Raw genomic sequence first — 23,554 nt, 5'->3', positions numbered from 1 at the left:
TACCTTAGTTTAACTCATTACAGAGTCAGAGGCTAGAGGTGTAGTTTAGATTTGGATGCAGACCTGGACTTCTTCAAATTTCAGAGATGCTCAGGTTTTAAGTTTTAACTGGGTTCCGTCATTATTTCAAATCCCCCTCTACTTGTAATGCCAGTCTCACTGGTCTGCAATCTCCTCTTACATAGGTTGTGTCAGTAAAGAATGATACATAGAGCAGGTCCAATGTTAGTTAACAGCACAGACAGGTTTACTGAGATAGGTATATCTCCATTATTTATTTATTTTTGGCCACCCCACACACACACACGTTCCTCCACGCCCCGCTAGGGGGGCACACCAGACTTTTGTGTTAAACTGTGCATTTGTTCATTTGCTCTTGCCAATTGATCAGTTGTCAAAAGCAAATGGGATAAATGTCCATTTTTGTCAAAAAAGTCAGGATGGCCGGGACAGAGCTTAAAAAGAGAACTGTCCTGGCCAAACAGGGACGTATGGTCACCCTATCTCCAGGAAAGTGGGTCCTGAGGGAGTCTGGCCAGGGCGGGGGCAGACCCCGGCCTGGCTAATCGAGCCACTCCCAACAGGCCGGAGTGATTCCCCGCCTTGGTACTGGACTGGCCCTGGCCATGCTGCCAGCTCAGCCTGGCAGATGCCGTCATCTTCCAGCAGGGCCAGTAAGTGTGGCAGGGAGCAGGGTATGAGGAAGTGGGTCTCTGTAGGTTTGTGTGGGGCTGCTGACCAGTAGGGAGTCTCTTCAGGGGCAGTGGGGGAGGTCTGCGTGTTGGGATGCTGGGCAGTGGGAGGGTCTGAGTGGGGTGCTATGTAGTTGTGATAGGTGGCTGTGGAGAAGTGCATTGGGCAGTAGTGGTGCAGCTGTGTGTGTGTGTGGGGGTACTGGGCAGGCCACTGTGCATGTGTGGTGGAGGGTCTGTGTGGGCAGCTGCTGGGCATAGCAGTTCCAGGGGACGCTGGGCATAGGGAGTCAGGGGCTGTGTGGCACAGCATGGCCCACCCCCAAGGGAAAGGGGCACACTGGCAACACAGGGCTGGGCAGGCCAGTGTGCATCTGGGAACTGCTGGTTTGTATACAGTGCCCTTGCACTGGGCTGGATGGAGCGGGGTCGGTCCCACCATGCCATGCCCCATTGCCCCTGGATGGCCCCTTGCTCTTGGGATCAAACTCCCCACGCATGCTCCTTTGTCCCCATGGGGGCCCACAACTATATTTGGTGCCGGGCCCACAAAAGGTTAATCCGGCTGTAACAGTGCAGACTCACCCCTGCGGCACCTCTTGCTGGGCTTCTCCGGAATTAGCTCATCCAGCCGTTGGAGCACCCTCTGCAGGCCGGTGATCCGCCTTGCTGCTCGCCCTGTGTCCCTCCCAGGACCCTGGTGCTCCTTTCTCTGGGTGCTGCCCCCTGGCAGTGCCCCCACAGTTCTGGGTCTCCCCCTTCTAGGGGAACCCCCACCCACTGTCCCCACTTCGCCTCAGTCTTGGCTACTGCCCAGTCATCACTTAGCCCCCATTCACTGGGGCAGACTGCAGTGTATCAGTCACTGATCACAGGCAAAGGGGTTTGGACCTGCTGCCTCTGCTACCCATGGGCTGCCCCTTTGCAACCCCAGTACCCAGTTGGCCTTACCCTAGGCCCACAGCCTGGGGAGTTTCCAGGCCAGAGCTCCCCAGCTCCTCTTGCCTTCCCCCAGCCCTGCTCCACTCTAGGCACTTAGTTAAGCTCCCTGCAGCCAGGCCCTTCTCTCTCTGAACACAGGGAAAGACTGTCTGCTTGAGTTCCTGGCTCAAGCCTTTATAGGGCCAGCTGGGCCCTGATTGGGGCGTGGCCCCAGCTGAGCCTGCTTCCTCCCAATCAGCCCAGCTTTTCCCCTGCCACAGCCCTCTCCCAGGGCTATTTTAAGCCTTTCCAGGCAGGAGTGGAGTGACCACCCCGCTACACCGGCCCAGCCCTTGGAAACACTTGGAATCCCCTGCAGAACCACTGTCAGTGCTGGACACCCCTTACAGCCCTGTCATCAGCGCTGCCCTAATCCAAACCCTAACCTCAACCCTACCCCGCATAATTGCCCACAACTGTAAAAATTAAAATTGTTAAAATTTGAGAAAAAAATTAAAATTAAAATGTATATAAATTATCAAAATTGCAAACAAATAAAATTGAATTATGCCAAGACTATTGTATACTTCACAATGGATACGCAGCTAATCAAGATTAAGAAATAACAAGAGATTGCAAAATGTTTATGAGGAAGGGTGTCTAATTTATGAATAAAGATCAAAGGATTGTTTTGACATATCTGGGGTTGCAAAGAGACACCCTGGTATCTTTCATGTGGGAAGTAAGCTGACAGTGGGCTTGCTTCATGAACAGAGGATCACAGCCAAATGTGGCTGTAATACAGTGGATGGATTTGGGGTAAGCTTTTGCTATTGTGACATACTAATGCCATATTAGTTAAGTTTAGTCTCTAGAAGGTGTGTTATGACTTTATATTATATATAAGCCTTTGTTTCCAGTGTTTATTCTTGCCATCACTTGAACCTCTGTTCTTCGTTAAATTATCTTATACTTGGTTTCTTTATAAAGAAATCTAACTGACGTATGTTAATCAGAGCTGTGTTCTAAAGTGTAACTGGTAAGCTGTGGGGCAGTGTTCCTTTGGGGACCGTGGGTCTGGTAAGTCTCTGAGTGTCCAGCAATCAGGTGCTGGATTGTGGAGGGGGATGCTCAGAGAACTCAGAGGTGGGGGTGGGCCTATCACTATCCCACACAGACAGAGTGGGCTGCAGAGGCCTGGAAGGTAGTGCTTGTGTTGCCAGAGGCTGGAGGTATTGAGTAACTGACCTATAGTAAACACAGACCAGGCTTCCTCATGCTGAGGGCAGGTAATAGTAAGGTTCCTCACAACCCTGGGTACTTTAGGGAAGTGTCACAAAAATTGCTTCATTTTGCATCAGTAATTTAATTCCTATTGTGTTCACACCAGCACAGTGGCAAAATAATTTGGTAAAAGTAATACAATCATCAATATAATATGTCTGTCATAGAGGATGACACTATATTTAAAGTTCAACGTCATCCATTCATTGATTTCTGTCAACATTCTCAAGAAAGGAGGCAATGAACACAGAAACTTTCGCCTTTTGGTTCAAATCCAGCCTAGGTTTCAATAGTAACCATCAATCATTACCACCTGATGACTGGTGACATAGATGTAATGCCTGGTGAAATCAGTCCAGTTTCTATTGAACAAGTGTTCACATCACCAAAACCATCATCAGAACTGGCAACTACATGGGCAGTCTTAGTGACAAGGCCAAACAATGAAAATATATGGAGAATGAACTACTCTCCTACCCCAGAGCTCGGGGCTGAAATACATGGGCTGGGCAAATGGGGAAGTGTTTACTGCCTGCACGGTTCCTATTCTGTGAATCTCCCACCCATCTTCCCTCAGTCCCATGGGGTTTGTGCATGTCTCCTCGGGGAAGAAGGGGAGGCTTGCTAAATTGAACAGAAACTCTGGGCCACTGAAGACAGATGCTCCTGGTCTACCCAGAACAGCGACTACCCTAGGAATTGTACTTCCTGCCAATTTCCCAGAGGAAGAGGGTATGTGTGGAAAACTTGTTGGCCAACACCAGAATAGGAGTTTCCTGCCTCCATAAGAACAGTCAAACTGGTTCAGACCAAAGGCCCATCTAGCTCAATATCCTGTCTTCCAACAGTGGCCAGTGCCAGGTTCCCCAGAGGGAATGAACAGAATAGGTACTCATCAAGTGATCCATCCCCTGTCGCCCATTCCCAGCTTCTGGCAAACAGAGGCTAGGGACACCATCCCTTTCCATCCTGGTTAATAGCCATTGATGAACCTATCCTCCACTGTGATTTTTGTCGGTGCAGTGAGTAAATCTAGCCTAATATATTTATCTTTGCAAATAATCTGTGTTACATCTCAAAATGCAAAACAGTGGAGGTGGACAGTGTATGACTATCTCTCAAACTAATAAAAAAAACAAAACCACATCACAAAATGGTTATTGTCATGCTGGGTTGGACGTTGGCATGGAACGTGGGTTGGTAACAAAAGGAATACCTTCTTGAGCATTGTAAAGATCAGTTAATTTTTTCACTTACTGAAGAGTGTGAGTCCTTTTAAATTGAACAGGAAGACTGAGTATGCAGATAGAGTGAGCATAAACCATGAAGCAACTATTGAAAAAATCATACTGAAACTCACATACAATATATTGTTCTTTGAAGACAAAGCAAATCCCAATATCTGTAGGAATTCTAAGGTTACAATTCTCATTGGATGAAATTCTCCCCTGTGCAGAGGACCAACATAAAGGCCTATTCATCATTTAATGTCTGACTTAATTTCTCAAAATAGGACTTTGCCAAGGGTGAATATTACTCATTATGAATAACATATTTTGAACATACTGTGTCGTGATGGATAAATTAATTGACACACAGAGTCAATTCTATTTTACAATAGAACAAAAGGAATACCTTCTTGAGCATTGTAAAGATCAGTTAATTTTTTCACTTACTGAAGAGTGTGAGTCCTTTTAAATTGAACAGGAAGACTGAGTATGCAGATAGAGTGAGCATAAACCATGAAGCAACTATTGAAAAAATCATACTGAAACTCACATACAATATATTGTTCTTTGAAGACAAAGCAAATCCCAATATCTGTAGAAATTCTAAGGTTACAATTCTCATTGGATGAAATTCTCCCCTGTGCAGAGGACCAACATAAAGGCCTATTCACCATTTAATGTCTGACTTAATTTCTCAAAATAGGACTTTGCCAAGGGTGAATATTACTCATTATGAATAACATATTTTGAATATACTGTGTCGTGATGGATAAATTAATTGGCACACAGAGTCAATTCTATTTTACAATAGTACCATATAGAACATGCTATAGGGAAAATCAGCATTGATGCTTAGAACCAAGGGACCAAATTCATCCCTGATGTAATTCCACAAGTCTCTCATTTGGCCCATTATATTTTATATGTTTTCTACCAAGCCAATTTATTTTTCCTTTATCATACCTATGGTATTGCACAGTAATTGGTTGATAGCCAATGAAATGAAATTTACTTTGCACTCTCTCTTTGATTAACTATATGTTGTGTTTTACTTGCAGTTGCCACAATTATATATACATGCACATGCATACACAGGTCCTGGACTCTGCAGAGTAGACAGAGAATGTTATAGTGTAAGTGCTCCACCATCTGACCAAGTATTCTAACCTCATATGCAGACCTCATTCTCTGAGCATGGCTCTTTTCAAGAGCTATCAGTTCTATTTAACGCTATGGTTATATGGAACTATGATACCCTCTAATGGTCCAGTAACAAACTACAGATATTTACTGAGAATACTCAAGTAAATAACAAAAAATGCTGACAGAACAGATGGGATTTAGCATGGTATGCTTGTAAAGTGACATTTTTTCATGGCAAGCACAATATCCTAAAATTAAATGGATATTTATCAAATGTTCTGTTTTAAAGAGAAATGCACTTTTTCATTTTTCTTCAAGAAGTTACAAGTGGTCTAACATTTTACCACCATCCAATTTCCAGAGGTTTTTTTGTTTTTTTAAATGATTTCTCTCTTTGATTTAGTTAAATAAATATTCATTCAAAGCATATGGCTCTGAGGAAAAGATCTAACAAGTTAAAGAAAGTAATGTTAGACTACATTAACATGAAAAGTAGAACAGGGAGCTAAAAAAATGTGTAACTCTTACTAGTTAAAATGAAGAATTTAGGCCAGCACCTTTAATTATGATTTGTATTTAATTATGAGAAAATTTGCTTTATCACCTTTACATATAATTAATTCAGATTAATAAAAATCATCTCAAAGCAAAATTAAGGGTCTGATTGAAAGCCACAAAAGCAAGGAAACGGTCATTAAAGACTATTTTTATTTTGCTTAGATATTTTAGAACACATAGAAGAGTAGTCTGTTGTTAATATTCATTCATAACTTCATGCCAGTTTAAGTTATTAATGTACAACAAGGAAAATATAAGGCGTTAGCTCTGCATTTAAGACCACTATGGGTGCAATGTTTAACAATCTGTAAAATGCATAAGCACCACAGATGAGTAAAAAATGAAGTTACACCCATAAAGCCCAATCTTCAACATGAGTTTTGCTTAAGTGAGGACTACAGGATTTGGCAGTGAACTCTAAATTTGCTTGCTTTTGGGGCTTTCAGTCAGACACTAGCTATATTCATATGTGCATCAGCATGATTTTGATCTACAAAACCAATGAGATTTTTGCCATTGACTCCAATGGAGGCAGGATACATCCTATATTTTCCTTATTTAATTTCCTTGATCTTTATGGATATCTAAAAAAAAATGTTCTGTTGCTCCATTATAGTGTCTGAAGGCCACACATCCTATCACTAGAACTATAATGATGTGCTATTAGAGTCGTGGTGTACTTTTTGTAAGGTTCATTCACACTATTATATCACAATTCTTTTGAATTCTTAGAGATTTATAGTATGGTTTCAATGCATAGTGAAAAAAGTACACCAAATATTCTGCCTGACAGAGGTTTATTTATAAAGAATGTTATCTTTAGTATGCATTCATAATAAAATATTGAAGTTATCACAGTGTCTTCTGAAATGTGTAATACAAGTAATGTATTACCAAGGACCCTTATTACAACTATTAACTATACAACTATATTAACTGTACAAACTGCCACTTAAATATTTAAAAGTTTACAGCAGTACAGACCATGGATCAATCACCTACAAATTTCATTTTAAAGAGGAGTGTCTATAACAGAAACCTTAACAGGTCTTTAAATATAGTTATGCTACATAGTACAATTACATCAGCACAAACTTTATCTTTACATTTCTGAACAAGGAAAAATGGCAACTGAATTAAATATCTGTAAGAAATGTAGGCCAAAAAATAAAGCCCAAGTACTCTCAGTTAAATGATTTGTATGACCTGCATCCTGCAGCTAGCACAGGAGGTATGTTCATCATCAGTCAGTTGCCCTTGGAGAGAATGGGGAACTTGTTTCATGCAGGACTGACCTTTTCATGTTTTGCTGTCTTAGGGGACATCATTATGGAGAGGTGGCAGCAGCGTGTGTGTGTGTGTAAGGGGAGATGGAAAAAGCTGCCTTCCTTCTTTATTTCAGCTTACCGTGAAGTCTCTAGTTACACCACGTACCTATTAAATACACCTCTACCCCAATATAACGCTTTCCTCAGGAGCCACAAAATCTTACCACGTTATAGGTGAAACCGCGTTATGTCGAACTTGCTTTGATCCACCAGAGTGCGCAGCCCCGCCACCCCACCCCAGAGTGCTGCTTTACTGCGTTATATCCAAATTCATGTTATATCGGGTCGCGTTATATTGGGGTAGAGGTGTACTAAATGTCATTAAAAATATACTAGAGTTTGGTGCAGCAAGGACTTGCAGGAGCAGCCCTATATATTTTATTAAGTGCTTTATAAAGTTTCAAGCCTATTGTCAATACTCAGCAAACAATAAACCATAATAGGGAAATGTATGCAGTATAGTTGTAGTGGTGTGGGTGATAAAGCATACATAGCAATACATGGCTTCTTCTTTTCATAGAATCATAGAACCATGAGTTAGAAGGGACAACAAGGGTCATCTAGTCTAACCTCCTGCCAAGCTGCAGGATTTGTGTCTAAACCATCCAAGTATGGACCCTGATTTTGGGCACAGCATGCAAGCCCCAAACTTTGGAAGGGCTCAAACATTTCAGACAGCAAGCAAATCTGCTGCCCAGTGCAAATTCTTATGCAGCCTCCCTGTGCCCAGGCTCACACTCCCAAGACACACACATTCCAGTCCCATCCTGCTGATTGCCTCGGGAAGGGACATGGTGGTGACTACTGGCCTGCCTGCCTATTTCTGCCATGTGTGTGGCAGTCTCTGCTGGTGCCCAGCTGCTTCATGAGCGGCCTGCCTTTCTGCTTGGAGGACACGTGGCGGTGTTGCCACGTTTGCCATTTTCCTGTGGAATTGGGCAATTTTAAAATACCAGTCGCGAGGTTTTGTTTGTTTGTTTGGGGGGGTTTATGAGGAGTCATGGGTTGCAATATTTTGGGCTAGTTTGCTGATAGTCTGCTACATTTTGGGCTGGGGGAGGCAAAGGGGAGGAGGCAGTGCCTGTGCTGTGTGTGTCCCTGGGGGAGTGGGCAGCACCTGTATCCTGCGGGGGAGGAGGGAAGGGACTCAAGGAGGGGGCAGTAGTGTTAGTGCTGTCTGTCCGGGGCGGGAGAGGGGGAGGAGGGCAGTGCCTATGCTGTGTGTCTGGGGGGGGTGGGGGGTGTGGCAGTGCCTGCGCTCTGTGTCCAGGGGGCAAAGGAGGGGACAGCGCCTGTGGTGGGTGGGTGTCTCCCGGGGAGAGGGGAGGAGGGCAGTGCCTGTGCTGTGTGGGTCCCCGGGGGTAGGGGGCTGTGGCCAGCTGGAAGTGACAGGCGCCACAGGCCATTCACCTGTGCTGCCCTCGCTCCGCTGCCCCTGGCCGCGCTGCTCGGGAACCTCCTACTCCGATGCGCAGGTGAGAGCCCGGCCCGGGACAGAGCCGGGCGAGGGCTGATGTCGGGGTGTCCCTTCCTGCCCCCCGCCCATCGTCAGCCCCGCGGGCAGAGCGCGCCCCTGCCCCGCTGAGCCGCCCGTGGGGCAGGTCGGGATCGGGACAAGGCTCCGGGGCTGCTCTCCCGGGTACGTCCCCTCTCCCAGGGTCTCCCCCCGCCGGTGCACTTTGCAGCACGAGGAAGATGCTGCCCCACCCCGCTCGTGGCTCTAGCGAGGAGCAGGGACGCTGGAGCCACCCCCACCCCGGGCAGTGCAGTGCCACGAGCCGCAGCTAAGGTAAGCGGGGCAGGGCTGGCCCCCCGACCCGACCCGGGCTAGGCTCTGCCTCCGCAGCCTCCCACACCGCCCGCCTCCCAGCTCACGCGGCGGCAGCCTGCCCGGCGGGAGCGCCTGCTGCAGAGCCCGGGCTGAAGCGCTGGAGCCCGGCAGCCTCCTGCAGGCTCTGGGGCTGGGCGAGGAGGAGACCTCCGGCCTGGGAGGTAGCAGCAGCCAGTCTGGACCTAAGGCAGTGGGCAGGGGGAGGATCCGCAGCTGCCCCTCTGGGACTGCACATGGAAGGGCGGGGGGGGGGGGGGAGAGAGGGGGATGAACTGCAGGATGTTTGTTGGGGTGATAGGGTGATTACTGGGGGCAGGGGGTGCTGGAGTGCAGGGTGTTTGTTGGGGTAACTGATAGGGTGATTACTGGGGGCCAAGGGACTCTGGATGACAGGGTATTTGTTGGGGTGACAGGGTGATTACTGGGGGCAGGGGGTGCTGGAGTGCAGGGTGTTTGTTGGGGTGACAGGGTGATTACTGGGGGCAGGGGGTGCTGGAGTGCAGGGTGTTTGTTGGGGTGACAGGGTGATTACTGGGGGCAGGGGGTGCTGGAGTGCAGGGTGTTTGTTGGGGTGACAGGGTGATTACTGGGGGCAGGGGGTGCTGGAGTGCAGGATGTTTGTTGGGGTGACAGGGTGATTACTGGGGGCAGAGGGCTCTGGATCGCAGGGTTTTTATTTGGGTGACGGTGATTAATGGAGGGCAGGGAGTTCTGGATGGAAGGGTGTTTATAGAGGTGACAGGGAGGCCAGGGGGCTCTGGGTTGCAGGATGTTTATTTGGGGGGAGAGGGAGGGAAAGTCTGGGTGACAGCTTATATTGGGGCTCTGGGTTTTTCTAGGGTGTAGGGGACTCTGGGTGGAAGGATTTTTAGTGGGGGTCATTGGCTGTCAGGGTTTTTTTAAGGTGTCTCATCTGAGCTGTGTGTGTGGATGTCTGTCTATAAAGGGGACTTTAATATGGTTGAGGTGAGGGCAGTTAGTGGAGTGACCTTCCTGTCAAAATTCCTCTTGGGGTTTGGATTTTGAATTTGATTGTCATCTCATAGCTTTGTTGCTTAATGTGGAGAACTCCTGTTGGGACTTGTAGCTTTTATTTATTTATTTAATCAAATCTGTACGAGGTATCCACCAAAATCTTTCATATATTATATATGTGTAGACTAATGTGTTAATTTAAAAAAAATGGTTTCAATAAATAGATTGGGTTACTTAGTTTGGGGCTAGTTTTTAAGTGACTTTGGGTTATTAATGCAGTAGAAATCTGGCAATCCTGGCGAGGCAGGAGAGAAAGCAGGAAACAGAGTTCTGCAGGCAAGGAAAGCAAGGGCAGCCCATCAGGAGGGAGCTGCCTGGGTCTCTTGCCCAGCCCCAGCACCGTCCCTGGGTGCCTCTGGGAAACATTCAGCATCCAGGGTTCATCACCCAGCCTTGGGCTGCAGCAGCCCCAAGCGGAAGGATGTCCCGAGTAGCCCCTTCCTGATCCAGGGCAGCTGGTAAGGGTTGGGGGGAGTAGGAAGAGGGATTATTCCTGCCTTACAAAGCAGTGAGATACCTGACTCCTGGGGGTAGGGAGCTGGGGTCCCACAGGAGCTGTGGGAAGGGGAGGGTCCCCATGGGGCACCTTTGCAGCCAGCGCACCTGATGTTCTGTGACCGACTGGGCCTTGCAGTGCCCTGTATGTGCCCATGCAAACTTTGCCTGGCATGGTGGGTGCTCATGGTGGGACTGGGACTGGCCTTGCACACTGTGGTCTTGCTGCCTATGGTAGTGTCATGGGGCTCACTTGGAGGCCAGGCACCCTGCTTTTGGCCTTTCCTGAGAAGTTGGCAGAGTTGGGCAGCTCGGGGGCAGCCGGGCACAGGGCCCAGAGAGCACCGGGGGCATTAGTGGGCAGAGTCAGAGGCTCTGGGGCTGTGTTCCACTGTGGGCTGGTACTGTGCCTCTGGGGAGGCTGCATGGAGCGTCAAGAGATGGGTGAGCAAGTAAATGAGGGAGAAGCTACAGTGATTGCAGGGTCGATGACAGGGCTGAGGCTGCGTGTGCAAGGCAGTGGATTGGAGGGGATGATGGCTTTGTGGGTCCCTGCAATGCCCTGGCTGCAAGGGGAGAGAAAGAGAGGGAACCAGCCCACCGACCGATTCCTGCTCCAGCCAAGGGCTGGGCCGCTGGGGAAGGCTTGAGGGAAGCTATTACCTGTCGGTAAGATCCCGGGAGAAATGGCTCCCTGGCTCTTCATAGACAAGTTTAACCCACTGTTCAAAGGAGAGCTCCCTAGCCTCACTGAATGGTGCCTAGTGTTGTCAATTGAATATTTCTAGGAATTGGGAGGCGGTGTCGTAGATTGTAACAGTTAAACCATTTTCGTTTTTTTGGACTGTGAAAGAGGACGTGAGTAGGCTCTGTTCATTTGCCTGAGCAGATCCAAAATCAAGAAAGAGTGAGAAGGGCTGACTTGAAAGGTAGTGTGTGTGTGTGTGTGTGTGTGTGTGTGTGTGTGTGTGTGTGTGTAACACTTTAATTAGGATGCAGAGTTAAGCAGTGAAAGATAGCTCTCCCAAATACTGTAATTATTAGGTTACTTAATTATTGAGGCAGGCATCCAAAAAGTGACAATCAATCCCACAGGCAGGTATTATATTATTGTAAATCATTTCCCTAACATGAGGTTTATGTGCATTTAAAATAAAGATCATGTTTTTGTCTTCTTTTAATGCACAATGTATCAGCACCTGAATTCCAAGTATTAGAGGGTTTCTAACAGGAGATTTGGGAAAGACAAATTTGTAATTGAATTGGGAATAAAAAAAGAACATAACTAAGAAAAGCACACGCAAACAGCACTTGATTATGCAGCATATAGCTGTTATTTAAAGTAGGTAATGGTTAAAATCAGTATTTGGAAACTAGTAAATATCTGTATAATTCTACATTATTTGCTTAATGAGCAAATCAACAAAAATAATTTCTTTTGTTTTGTAATTTGCTATTAGTACAAGATAAAGAGGGCCTTGAATAAATGCATTTTTATAATGTACAATATGAGATGCTTATAGGAAAATATAGGTAAATAGTTAAAACAGACACTTTTTTGTTGTCTGAATGCTGATATCCTATCATCTCTGTATCTGTTTTTTTATTTATATATTTATTTTTGTCTCTTACAGCTTAAGAACAAAGGAGGGAAAGGAATACCTTTCCTGAATCAACTGCTTATATTATTAAACTCATTTGGAATGGACAATGGAATGTTCCCTACTTTTATCATGATCAAAAACTTCTTCCTTCTCTGCATTTCCATAAATTTAGCCAGTCACTTTGGGTAAGTTGTCACGTATTTGACTTTTTTTAACTGAAGACAGTATGTTCACAGATATGACTTTAAGAACATCTAAAGCTCTGTTTCCTCCCAGTGTGTGGCAGGAAGAAAAATAGACTTGCTTTTGATCCACTACTAATGTCAGGGGGGAAAGGGAGCAATTATTTTTTCCCAATGAAATGTTCTGTTCCTCACCGGTTTATGGACCAGTCCTATATCCCCTGCACAGCTGCTGACTGTGGTGGATACTGAAGTCAAAGGGAGTTTTGTGTATACAAAAAAATCAGGATTACAACCACAGAGGTCAAGCCTGCTAGGTGCTGAATGTGCTGACCCCAGTAGCAAAGCACTAAATTACATATTAAACTTGAAACAGATGACGGTCACATGACTTCAATGGGAAAAAAGTGCTTAACTTTACATGCTTAAAGTTAAGCACCCGTTTTAGTGCTTTTCTTGAACAGGGTCAGAGTGCTCAACACGTTGCAGGGATTAGGCCCCTAGTGAGTTCTGAAACAAGAATTGCTGACACCTTTCTTCTTCTGGATCATTATACACAGGGTTCAGAGTAACAGCCGTGTTAGTCTGTATCCGCAAAAAGAAGAACAGGAGTACTTGTGGCACCTTAGAGACTAACAAATTTATTAGAGCATAAGCTTTCGTGGACTACAGCCCACTTCTTCGGATGCATATAGAATGGAACATATAATGAGGAGATATATATACACACATACAGAGAGCATAAACAGGTGGGAGTTGTCTTACCAACTCTGAGAGGCCAATTAATTAAGAGGAAAAAAAAAAAAAAACTTTTGAAGTGATAATCAAGCTAGCCGAGTACAGACAGTGTGATAAGAAGTGTGAGAGTACTTACAAGGGGAGATAGTCAACGTTTGTAATGGCTCAGCCATTCCCAGTCCTTATTCAAACCGGAGTTGATTGTGTCTAGTTTGCATATCAATTCTAGCTCTGTAGTCTCTCTTTGGAGTCTGTTTTTGAAGTTTTTCTGTTGTAATATAGCCACCCGCAGGTCTGTCACTGAATGACCAGACAGGTTAAAGTGTTCTCCCACTGGTTTTTGAGTATTTTGATTCCTGATACACAGGGTATAGTTGGTGGAGCAAGCCATTGCAGGTTGTATTAGGACAGAGAGAATTCAGCATGAGCTCCCAGTTATTAAAATTAATTATTTAAAAGTGAGCTTGCTCCTACTCAAAATGAAAATAAAGGTTTGAAAGTTGAGAAAATATTTCTACAGAACATGTTACAAACAATTCTATTTAATTAACCTTTTTAGGTGCCTACCTGAATCATTGTTTTCTGAATGTTAAATATAGCAAATACCACTGCTATGTTTCACCTTTCAAAAAACCCCAAACTTAGCTGTTTTCACTAATGTACCAGAAGCAGTCTATCAAAGTGATTTTAAACAAAGCATTTAGTAAAGTTTATAGAAATCTAAAGTGACTATATTTTGGGAAAAGATATGTTTTTATACGATTTTGCTGAAAAATAAATTTTCCTAATTGAATCCCATCCTGGGACATATGTTAACAGCTCCCCACTTTGGAAAAATACATAATAGATTCAAATAAACTCCCCATCTCAACAAGATTAATTTTTTGAAGAGTTTGGAACTAGCACAGGAGCCAAACTTTGTGACTGGTGACTCTTTACAATGCACAAAACTAACACCCTGGATGTGAACTCCCCCAAACCTTTGGATCTGAACTTGATGGCTCAGACCCATCTCCAATATAAGCCGATTAAGACACTCAGAACTCTGTTACCAATCAGTTGAGAAAAAGCACACAGTTCTAAAATGCATACTACAAGGAAGCCAAACAGCTGAAAAATTAAAATACTAATCTATGGTACACCTGCTCCAGATATCATGCAGCCTATGGCAAAACTCCCATTGGCCTTATTGGGAGCAGAATCGGGCTCTTAGGTCTAGATTCACAAAAATACCTAGGTGTAGTGATGCTCAGAGCCACCATGCCTAACTCTTAGGCCTGAGTTTGGTGTGTAGACTCCCTGTGCAATGAATGGGGAGAGAGAGGTGTCTTAGACTGAGCGATTCACAAAACCCAGCACCCTAGGTTGCTCCTTGTCTAAGCTAGCCAGTGGGAGATGCCACATTGATGGGTGTGTCCTAACCACTGCCCATCTCTCAGAGATAGACGCCTAAATCCAGACTGCTGGGGGCACCTACCTCTACTTGGGATTCTCAGCTGCTAACCCTCTCTTGGTGTTAGGCAGGAGGAGAATGACTACCTCGTATTTTACCAAAGGGGGGAAGGAGGACAAGGACAATGACCTCTCTCATAGCTTTTAGGCCAATGGTTATGGCACTCACACAGGATGTGGGAGACCCCAGCTCAAGTCCCGCCTCCAGTTGATGGGGAGAAGAGATCTGAACAGGAGTCTCCCACTCTCAGGTGAGTGGTCTAACTACCAGCCTACAGAGTCATCCTCATGCTTGTATCCTCTTTGCCCCAATGATTTGTTCATTAGTTAATCCACAGGGGAACAGAGTATGAGGTCAGAGTATGAGAGAGAGCCTGATGCTTAGAGCACTTGGCTGAGAACTGGGAGACCCAGGATCCCCTCCCCCTGCTCCAACTGAGGGAATTTCACATCGGAATGTACCATAACTCATGAGTGAGAGCACTCACCTAAGAAATTACAGACTCCCTGTTCAAATCCCTGCTCCCCCTCAGGCAGAGGGGAGAGAACTGTGGGTCACCCATATTCCTAGTGACTGTTCTACCCACTGGGCTAAAAGTTAGGAGGGAGGTTCCCCCTGGGGAGGTTGTGTAAACTTCTTTTCCCCCTTTATCCCCAGCATTCTGTGTAAGCTTCTCTATAGGGAGTGATCCAGTAGGCAGGGCCGGCACCAGCGAAGGAAGCAGGTGCTTCGGGCAGCCAATGGAAAGGAGCGGCATGTCCAGGTCTTTGGCGACAATTCGGCGGCGGGTCCCTCAGTCCCTCTTGGAGCAAAGGACTCGCCGGGGAATTGCCTCCGATCGCAGCTTTATCTTTTTTTTTCTTTTTTTTTTCCCGCTTCGCTGCTTGGGGCGGCAAAAAAGCTGGAGCCGGTCGTTCCAGTAGGCAAGGTCTGAGCATGCTAACTGGATCAGGCCCTGAAAGCGAGCAATGCCTAGCTTCTCCTGGTATCTGCATTGATCTGAGCCTTAGGTGTCTGGATATCTAGCATAAGGGTACAGTGCATGTGCTCAGCAGCAGAAACATTGGTGCCAAGGGAACTTGTACTGCAAAAATTTTGGCGCTGAGTGAGCGAGGCGCCTTTGGGGTTCAGAGATAGTTGAGCAGAGTGTTTGTGAATCTCAGAGGGGCCTGGTTGTGGGATTTAAGTGCCTAAAGTGATAGTTAGGTGACTACGTCCTTTTGTGAATATGTACCTTAGTTTATTATAGAAATGGAAAGAAATTAGACAGTGATAGTTTGGCTCTACAAACATGGTCATAATTTGTTAAAATTTTACCATTTTGAGAAACATTCTAGGATTGCAACCTTGAGGTCTCGGCCCTTTCACTTCACTGGTACAGTAAGCAGGAAAGCATGCAATAAGTTAGCGTTAGCCATGTTTTTTTGGATAATATTCAGTCCTTTAACTTCTGTATGGTATTCCCTTTAACAAAGAATTGTGGATTTGTTGCTTTTTGAAGACTGGGTCTAAGTGCAGTGGCTAAAAACAGGAAAAAAATAATGGATAGAAATAAGCCTCAGGCAGGATTCATCGCAAAGTTTTGCCAGTGCACTTCAGTTGTGACCTGCAACTCACCTGAGTTGTAAGGCCTGTACCATATAAACAGAGAGAGACAGTCCTGCCAAATTGGGACATTTGATTCCATGAGTTAATCAAATAGCTATTAAGTACTAAAATGCGACTCTACAATACCATTTTTTCCTTTTGTGATCCAATAATTTACCCTAGGCTTGTAGAGGTAAATAGCTCTAATCCACTCCACTGTTAGCCCTACAGAATTCAAGTGCTGCCGTAAGGTCAAATTGTCACTCCGCTCACGCAGCAGTGTGGGGGCAAAAGGTGGTGCAGTGTATCTAAGTAGTTCTGCCTTACAAGCAGGTGCAATGTCAGTGTATAATTTAGATGCTTTGGGATCTTCGGGATAAAAAGGTACTATATTCAGATAAAATATTAGGCTGGTATAGAAACAGTAGTAGCCCTTTGATTGTCACAGTTAACACTTATTATTGTCAATAGACTGTACTGTAATGATTTAGGATCATTTAGGTTTGGTATGCAGTGCTACATTTTAGTGTGTTTAATTGTAATACATTAAGGAAAAGTGGCTGTCATTTTGGTATAATGGACAAAGATTAAAAACCAAAATACAAAAAGAAGTTGTAGATGAAGGCTGTGATTTTCAAATCTTCCTAGAAGACTAAGACACGTAATACCCACTGAAATAAATGGGAATTATGTATCTAAATCCCCCAGATGGTTTTTAAAATCTCAGCAAAAGCAAAATCTCAGCTGTAATTCTGGGCTATCATAAATATGGAATGACTGCTGAGAATTATATACAACATTAAGCCATGGGGGAAAAGTGAGGTGTAGAACTGTAAACATAGTTACATGGTGTCATTAAAAAAGGTCACAGAATTAAAATTCAGAGGTATAGATCAAAGAAGACCAGAATACAAAAACCCCCAACCCAGCATTGTTTATATAACAGCGATTTATGAGCCTTGTTCTGCATAAATACACCTCTACCCCAATATAACGCGACCCGATATAACACGAATTCTGATATAACGCGATAAAGCAGTGCTCTGGGGGGCAGGGCTGCACACTCCAGCGTATCAAAGCAAGTTCAAAGCGGTTTCACTTATAACAAATACGGTAAGATTTTTTGGCTCCTGAGGACAGTGTTATATCGAGGTTGAGGTGTAGTCTAATGTGAGTCAAGCAGACTTCAAGCTTGCTAGAATTAGACCATAAGTTTTATAATACTTATTGTACTGAGGTATCTTAAGATGCTTTACAATTTTGCTGAAATTAAAAATTAATCAGTACTATGAAGTTAATGAATAGTAAAAAATCTATTACAGTAAAAGCAAACAGATACAGATTAGACAAAGGGTCTGATTTTTCATTCCTAGTGCACCCAAAACTTCCACTGAGCTCAATAAGTGTTTTGAGTGTGCAAGAAATACAGTATCAGTTTGTCGCAGAACAAACAAAAGGTGGGCGTGTTTCTGATGTCACTGGGGGTCGAGGACAGCGGAAAGATTCTCCAGAGCAGCACATTTCAGGAGTGAAGCATAAGATGAACTGTGTCAGTTGACCATAGCTGGCATCCCATAGAACGAGGAGTCACTTATTCAATGTCTTATCTTGTGAGGTATCTGTTGCTTCTTGAGTGCAGCTGAGCATCTTGCAGTATCACGCCCTCAAAAGATTAATTTAGCTGTTATTTGGAAAAAGCTCACTTTATGAGTGATCAAAAATATCTTTTAGCTAATAAGAAATCTGACTGGGAACCAGTACTGTTGGTGCAAGCTGAGAAGTGAGGTGATCCTATCTGCAATCAGCCCAGCTTGCTGTTGACTCTTTCTGCGTTTAGAAAACTGTTAATTGGAGCTGGTCAAACATTTTAATCAGAAACTCAACATTTTTTCTGCATTTTTCAAACAGTTCTACTATTAATCAAGCAATTTGGAATGCCAGTAATTAAGACCCTGCTTTTCCAATAAATTCAGGCAGTAGAGTGTGATGGATGCATCAACTCCCTGATCTTCAGCCAGGGTAAAAGTTAGAACCAGCAGGGGGCCTACTCTAACCTTGTATCAGTAGAGGATAAGTCATAGTTACACTCCTGTTACACCCCTTCTCTTCCCTTGCTCTGGGATTAGGAGGGGGTGATTAGCAGAGGATGTAGCAGAGCTGCTGCTGCCAGCTTCCCACCAGTGAAGGGAGTTTCCCTACACAAAGGGGGTAATTCTCCACCAGCTATCTCCAGCCCTAAAACTTGACAGTGATTTATCCTAGAGGCAGAGAGGCACAGTCTCTACCTCAGAAGAGAAAAGGAAAGAATTTGGAAATCTCTCAAGTAGTAGAAGGCTGACTTCATCACTGCATTATGCCCTTCACACATAAGGCCTCAAGTCAATCAGAATGCCCCTCCAATTGAGCAAAGGGGATATCTTTGGTTTTCTGAAATACAGCTGAGAGGAAATAAGTTGGGGTTATTAACCATCAACTAACAGTTTTAATCAGAGTAAGTGAGAAAAATATGAGCCCTACTAACTCTAGCCCCCTACCAATGCAAGGATTTTTTCTCTACTATATATTTTCTGGGTGTTTTATCCAGTCTACTTTTACATATCTTAATCAAAGGGGTTTCCTTTGTTCTCCATGAGATACTACTCCTCAATCTAGTAGCTCTCATCATTCAGTTGATTTTCATGAAATTCAGTCTCATTTTACCTCCCCTTCACATTATTCCTGGTTATGCTCTACAACTTTAAATAAAATTTCTTTTTTTGAATTTCAAAATCTCCCTGGGGTCATCATGCTTCTAGCACTTATAGACAATTGTCAGTTCTCCCTCATGTTCTCATAGGGCCTGATCCAAAGCCCCTTGAAGAGACTCCCATGGGCTTTGGAGCAAATACTTACATAGCTCTTTTAATTCTTACTCTGAATCAGGCATTTCATTGTTTTTGTTTCTCTTTTCCTAATTCCTTCAGTTTGTCTCTATATAATTAGCATGACATTCCTCCCATTTTTAAAGGGACAGTCCTGGTTTTTGGGACTTTTTCTTATATAGGCACCTATTACCCCCCACCCTGTCCCGTTTTTTCACAGTTGCTATCTGGTAACCCTATATATAATAGCATGGTACATGGATGCCTGTTCATTCACAAGGAATGCTAATCCAGTGGGGAAAATGACCCTATTTTCCACCTTTGTCCACTCACAGCCTATTCCTAACTTCCCTTTTTACATTCGTAACCTTGAAAGACCATCTGAAAAAAAAAAAAAGTGCAATGCTTGCGTATCTGTAGAACTACCAGTAAAAATGTTGAGCTGTGGAATGAATGCAATAGGAATTGGGGACTTGGCAAAAGTCTTTTGGTGAAAGGGACTAAGCTTATATCATCTTCTTAAAAATCTGTGCTTCTTCTGTGCAGCAGCAATCTAATCCATGTTTTTGGGATCACTTCATCCAAAGGAGGCATGGAATACTGAATGACAGGAAGACTGTAGTAATACACATTTGATACTGATCAACATTTGTCACTGAGGTATACTGTCACAGTTTCAGAGTTAGCTGCACCTGTATTCCTCCTCTGTAGTCCTTTAAGGGCACCCATTTAAGGTTTCAGGTTCCCAGTCATTACCTCTCTTTGGTGGGGAGACCCATGTTTCTTTCCCTCCTAATCAGAGGTTTTAAGGCTACACATTCCCCTGGCATATACTGTACTGTGATATCCCCAGCAAGCCAATGCCTGTGCTTAGCTTGCTCTATGAGGATATGACCAGTGTGTGCCAACAGTTACATATTACCACACAACTCTTTCTCTGCAAAGTACATTTATTCTTGGATAAAAGCATCACAGAGAAAATATCTAAAAAAGTTCCCACATACTTACAAACATACCAGAAAACTACCCATCTTCTGCATGGGGAGTCTGATAGGCCAGCATCCCTTCTACCCCTTCAGCAAGGGCTGAGGTCCCCTAAGGACCAAAGGTCCTGTCCATTTGCTGAAGCAAATGGAAGATCCTGAATCTGTTTAAACTCAGCCTTTATATATCCCAAGTTCTTTCTTCATCTCTTGGTCTCTGGAAAACGCAGTTGGAACCAGTGTATGCAAGCCATCTCATAGTGGTGGTACCTCAGTGGAGCTGTTTAGGGTCTCAGCGACTTGCCTTAACCAAACCCTACTGTTGTTAGTTCATGGTGGAGCTATGGTGGCCCCTACCCCCATCTCCATAGAGTAGGGGACATTCATACATAAACCATTCCTAAATTTAATACAATGCTCCCCAAAGATACTACATGGGGTTGCAATATCTGCCACATATACATGTAGAGAGACAAGGTGGGTGAGGTTATATCTTTTATTGGGCCATCTTCTGTTGGTGAAAGAGAAATAAAAGATTTCCCCCCCCCCCCTTCTTTGTGATACCCTGGGACCAACACAGCTACAACAACACTGCAAACATAGACATGCAAACAGTTTTATATTTTGCAGAAGGGTCTGGCGTGCAGTTTATATTTTGAGATTGCTAATGAAAAAATCATTTACTTTGGATCAGAGTTAAGGTTGTAATTTTACAATGAAATATACAATTTTTTTATATTTGGTGAGAATGTGTTTATGGGTACTGTGAAAACTGCTTCAGCCTTCATTTCCATACTTTTAAGTACTTGAGTTTTATAAATGATGTAATAGCTAAGCAGGTAATTGTCACTGAGCAACTTTAATTGTTGGTAAAGAAAGAATTTTGGTTTTGGAATGACAGTGGACCCAGGAAAGAGACCGTAAAAGAATTACTGATAAAAGCAAAAGAGACAAACTGCTTAAGATCAAATAAACATGAGCAAAACCAAGCAAGTATACTTCTTGTCAAACCAATTTAATATTGCAATCAGTTTAGCATAATTGAGGCCATCAAAAGCAGCAGAAATGTCCAGCAATGCAAAACTTTATAACTCCCTAAAGATGCTCAGTCATTCACATTGAAAGGTAAATCATTCACAGTTTTAAGCATCACTGTCTCTGTTGCAATTTGGTCCAAAGCCTGACAGTTAACACTGACAGATTGTTTGTGATAGGGTGATGATATACTGGTAGTTACTTGACAACAATCTTTTCAAGCACTTTCACAAGAAAGGGTAAATTAGACACTGAAAAATATTTTAGATTCCAAAGCTGCTTTTCTTTCTTTTTTAAGAATGGGGTTTCCAGTAGGATTGGAATTACACCAGACCACAGAGACAAATTAATAGTTTGTGTAATAAAAGTTTATGGGCACTCTCCTAAAGAAATTTAGTTGGCCAGGTACCAAAAGAAGTCTTACTTTTCTGAACTAGCATCTTGACTTCCCTTTTTTGAGATAGCTTTAAAATCTAACAATTCTGATAATATATTAAACTGTTTAATGTGTAATTTAATTCCTTCACCAGAGACCAGGGTAAGGGCTGGGGATACAAGTGAGTTAGAAAATAATGAACCTTAATGGTCTTAGGATCTCCTTTTTAAAAAGGGCAATTTCATCTTTCCATCTATCAGGAGAAATAATTGAATATGTCCTTTTGCTGCAGTTGGGAAAAAGAAACTGATTAAATGTTTTAAACGGGCTTCTGGGATTTTCCTTCTGCGTCTGCAATGCCAGCTGAATAGTTAGTACCTCTGTCACTTCTGTTACCTACCTCCATTCACTAGGATGTTGTTTTCAACTAAACTGAAGGTGCAGCTGCCGTATTATTTTAGTTGATCATTTGCAGTGCCCTATCCACCTCAGTGAGTTACTGGCCAATGGAGCAGATGTGGTCATAAGAGACAGAACTGGGAGTTAAATTAACCTGGAGAGCATAGAGTGGTTGGATGGTCTAGTGGCTTGGGCAAGGGATGAGATTCAGTGCGGTGCCTCTAAGAACCCAGGGGGAAGGGTGTAAAGGGGGCTTCAAGGCTTTGCACTCTCCTGATAAGGGGCTGCAGAGGCCTCTAGCGTAACTTAGCCCTCAGGGCCCAAGTTACAGCAGCCTCCCAGGGCTGCCCTGTGGGCTCTAGCATTTCTGGGAATCTCCATAGCACTACCTGCTACGGTCCCAACACTGAACTGCCCCCCCTTGCCCCCAGCTGCCCTCCCACCCTGAATGCTCCCCTATATCATGGCTTGTAAGAAGGTTCGTCAAGTGCCTACACTGGGGAATCCTCTGGCAGAGCTCTTTTTACCCAACTCAGGCATATAAAAATAAAATGTCTTTTCCATTTTCAAAAACAGTCTTGGGTAAAAATTCTTACTGAAAAATATTTGAATTCTGTTTTTTTTTTTTAAAAAAAAACCACAAACATTTGACAAGAAATGAAAAATTTTTAGGCAAAACATTTTGGTGAACAATATTTTGTTTACCAAAACAAAAAGATGTTTCAGTGAAAATATTCCAGCCATTTCTCCTTGGGACCCCATATTTTCATTGTCTTTAGTAAACATATTCTTCATTCTAAAAATCCTGAAAAGAAGTTAACATAGCTTCCTTCTTTATGCCCTGGACACAGGGTTAGGTGTGCTTTGTCTGTAAACTGACATAGAGCACCCGGGGCCTGATCCCTCAGTACTTGAGCAGACAGTTAAAGAAATGGGGGGCGAGGGTGTTTTGCTTGTTTAAAGGGCCACCATGCCTGAAGTATTTAGACATGTCTACTGAAGTCTATGAGACTTTATAGTGAACAAGGAATGCATGATTCGACCTAATGGCTGTGGAATCAGGTCCACAATGTATAACTATTGTTTGCTCAATGCAAGGGAAGACCGACTGATGAAAACAAGGAGGAGAGTAGAAGGATTGTTTATTCTGTGCTGTGCTTTTGAGAAACCAAGGCGATTTGGGGTGAAATCCTGGCTTCATTGAAGTAAAGGGGAGTTTTGCCATGGGGGAAATAGCTCAGAGGCTTGAGCATTGGCCTACCAAACCCAGGATTGTGAGTTCAATCCTTGAGGGGGCTATTTAGGGAACTGGGGTAAAAATTTGTCTGGGGATTGGTCCTGTTTTGAGCAGGGGGTTAGACTAGATGACCTCCTGAGGTCCCTTCCAACCCTATGATTCTATGACTTAATAGCAGCCACTTGTTCATCTTTGATTTTCTGAGATTTCTCATACAGCAAGATATGTCACTACCAGTAGCAAAGCAAAAAGCAGAAGCAGAGGAGGGGCAGGAGGAATAGAGGAAAACCACACAGTTCACATTGCAGAATTTCATCTGAATACTTCAGACTACAGGAGAGGGTGGAAAATCAGAGGGAAGAGGGGTTTGGTCTCCAATCCCCATGGATCCCTCTGAGACTGGCACAGCTTTTAATCTGTTCCCTTTATTTGTTTATTTATTTATTTAAAACAGCTTCTCACTAATGCCAACAGCTTCGGGGAAAGATGACACCAACGATAATATTACCATATTCACCAGGATCTTGGATGGCCTACTGGATGGCTATGATAATAGATTGCGCCCAGGTCTGGGAGGTACAGT

The 23,554-nt window shown here is 43.9% G+C and overlaps 1 protein-coding gene across 1 annotated transcript in view; it reads left to right on the top strand.

Annotated features, from left to right (window-relative positions):
• The first annotated feature begins 9,071 nt into the window (after positions 1 to 9,071).
• GABRA5 (gamma-aminobutyric acid type A receptor subunit alpha5) overlaps positions 9,072 to 23,554 on the top strand; it is an 80,851-nt gene continuing 66,368 nt past the window's right edge. The window contains exons 1-3 of the mRNA XM_054009173.1: positions 9,072 to 9,147; positions 12,151 to 12,305; positions 23,426 to 23,547. Coding sequence (XP_053865148.1) covers positions 12,220 to 12,305; positions 23,426 to 23,547 — 208 coding nt within the window. The 5' untranslated portion in view covers positions 9,072 to 9,147; positions 12,151 to 12,219. The remainder of the gene's footprint in view (positions 9,148 to 12,150; positions 12,306 to 23,425; positions 23,548 to 23,554) is intronic.

This window comes from Malaclemys terrapin, chromosome 1, assembly GCF_027887155.1.
Source record: "Malaclemys terrapin pileata isolate rMalTer1 chromosome 1, rMalTer1.hap1, whole genome shotgun sequence".
NCBI lineage: Eukaryota > Metazoa > Chordata > Testudines > Emydidae > Malaclemys > Malaclemys terrapin.
This window is presented reverse-complemented; position numbering and strand designations above follow the sequence as displayed.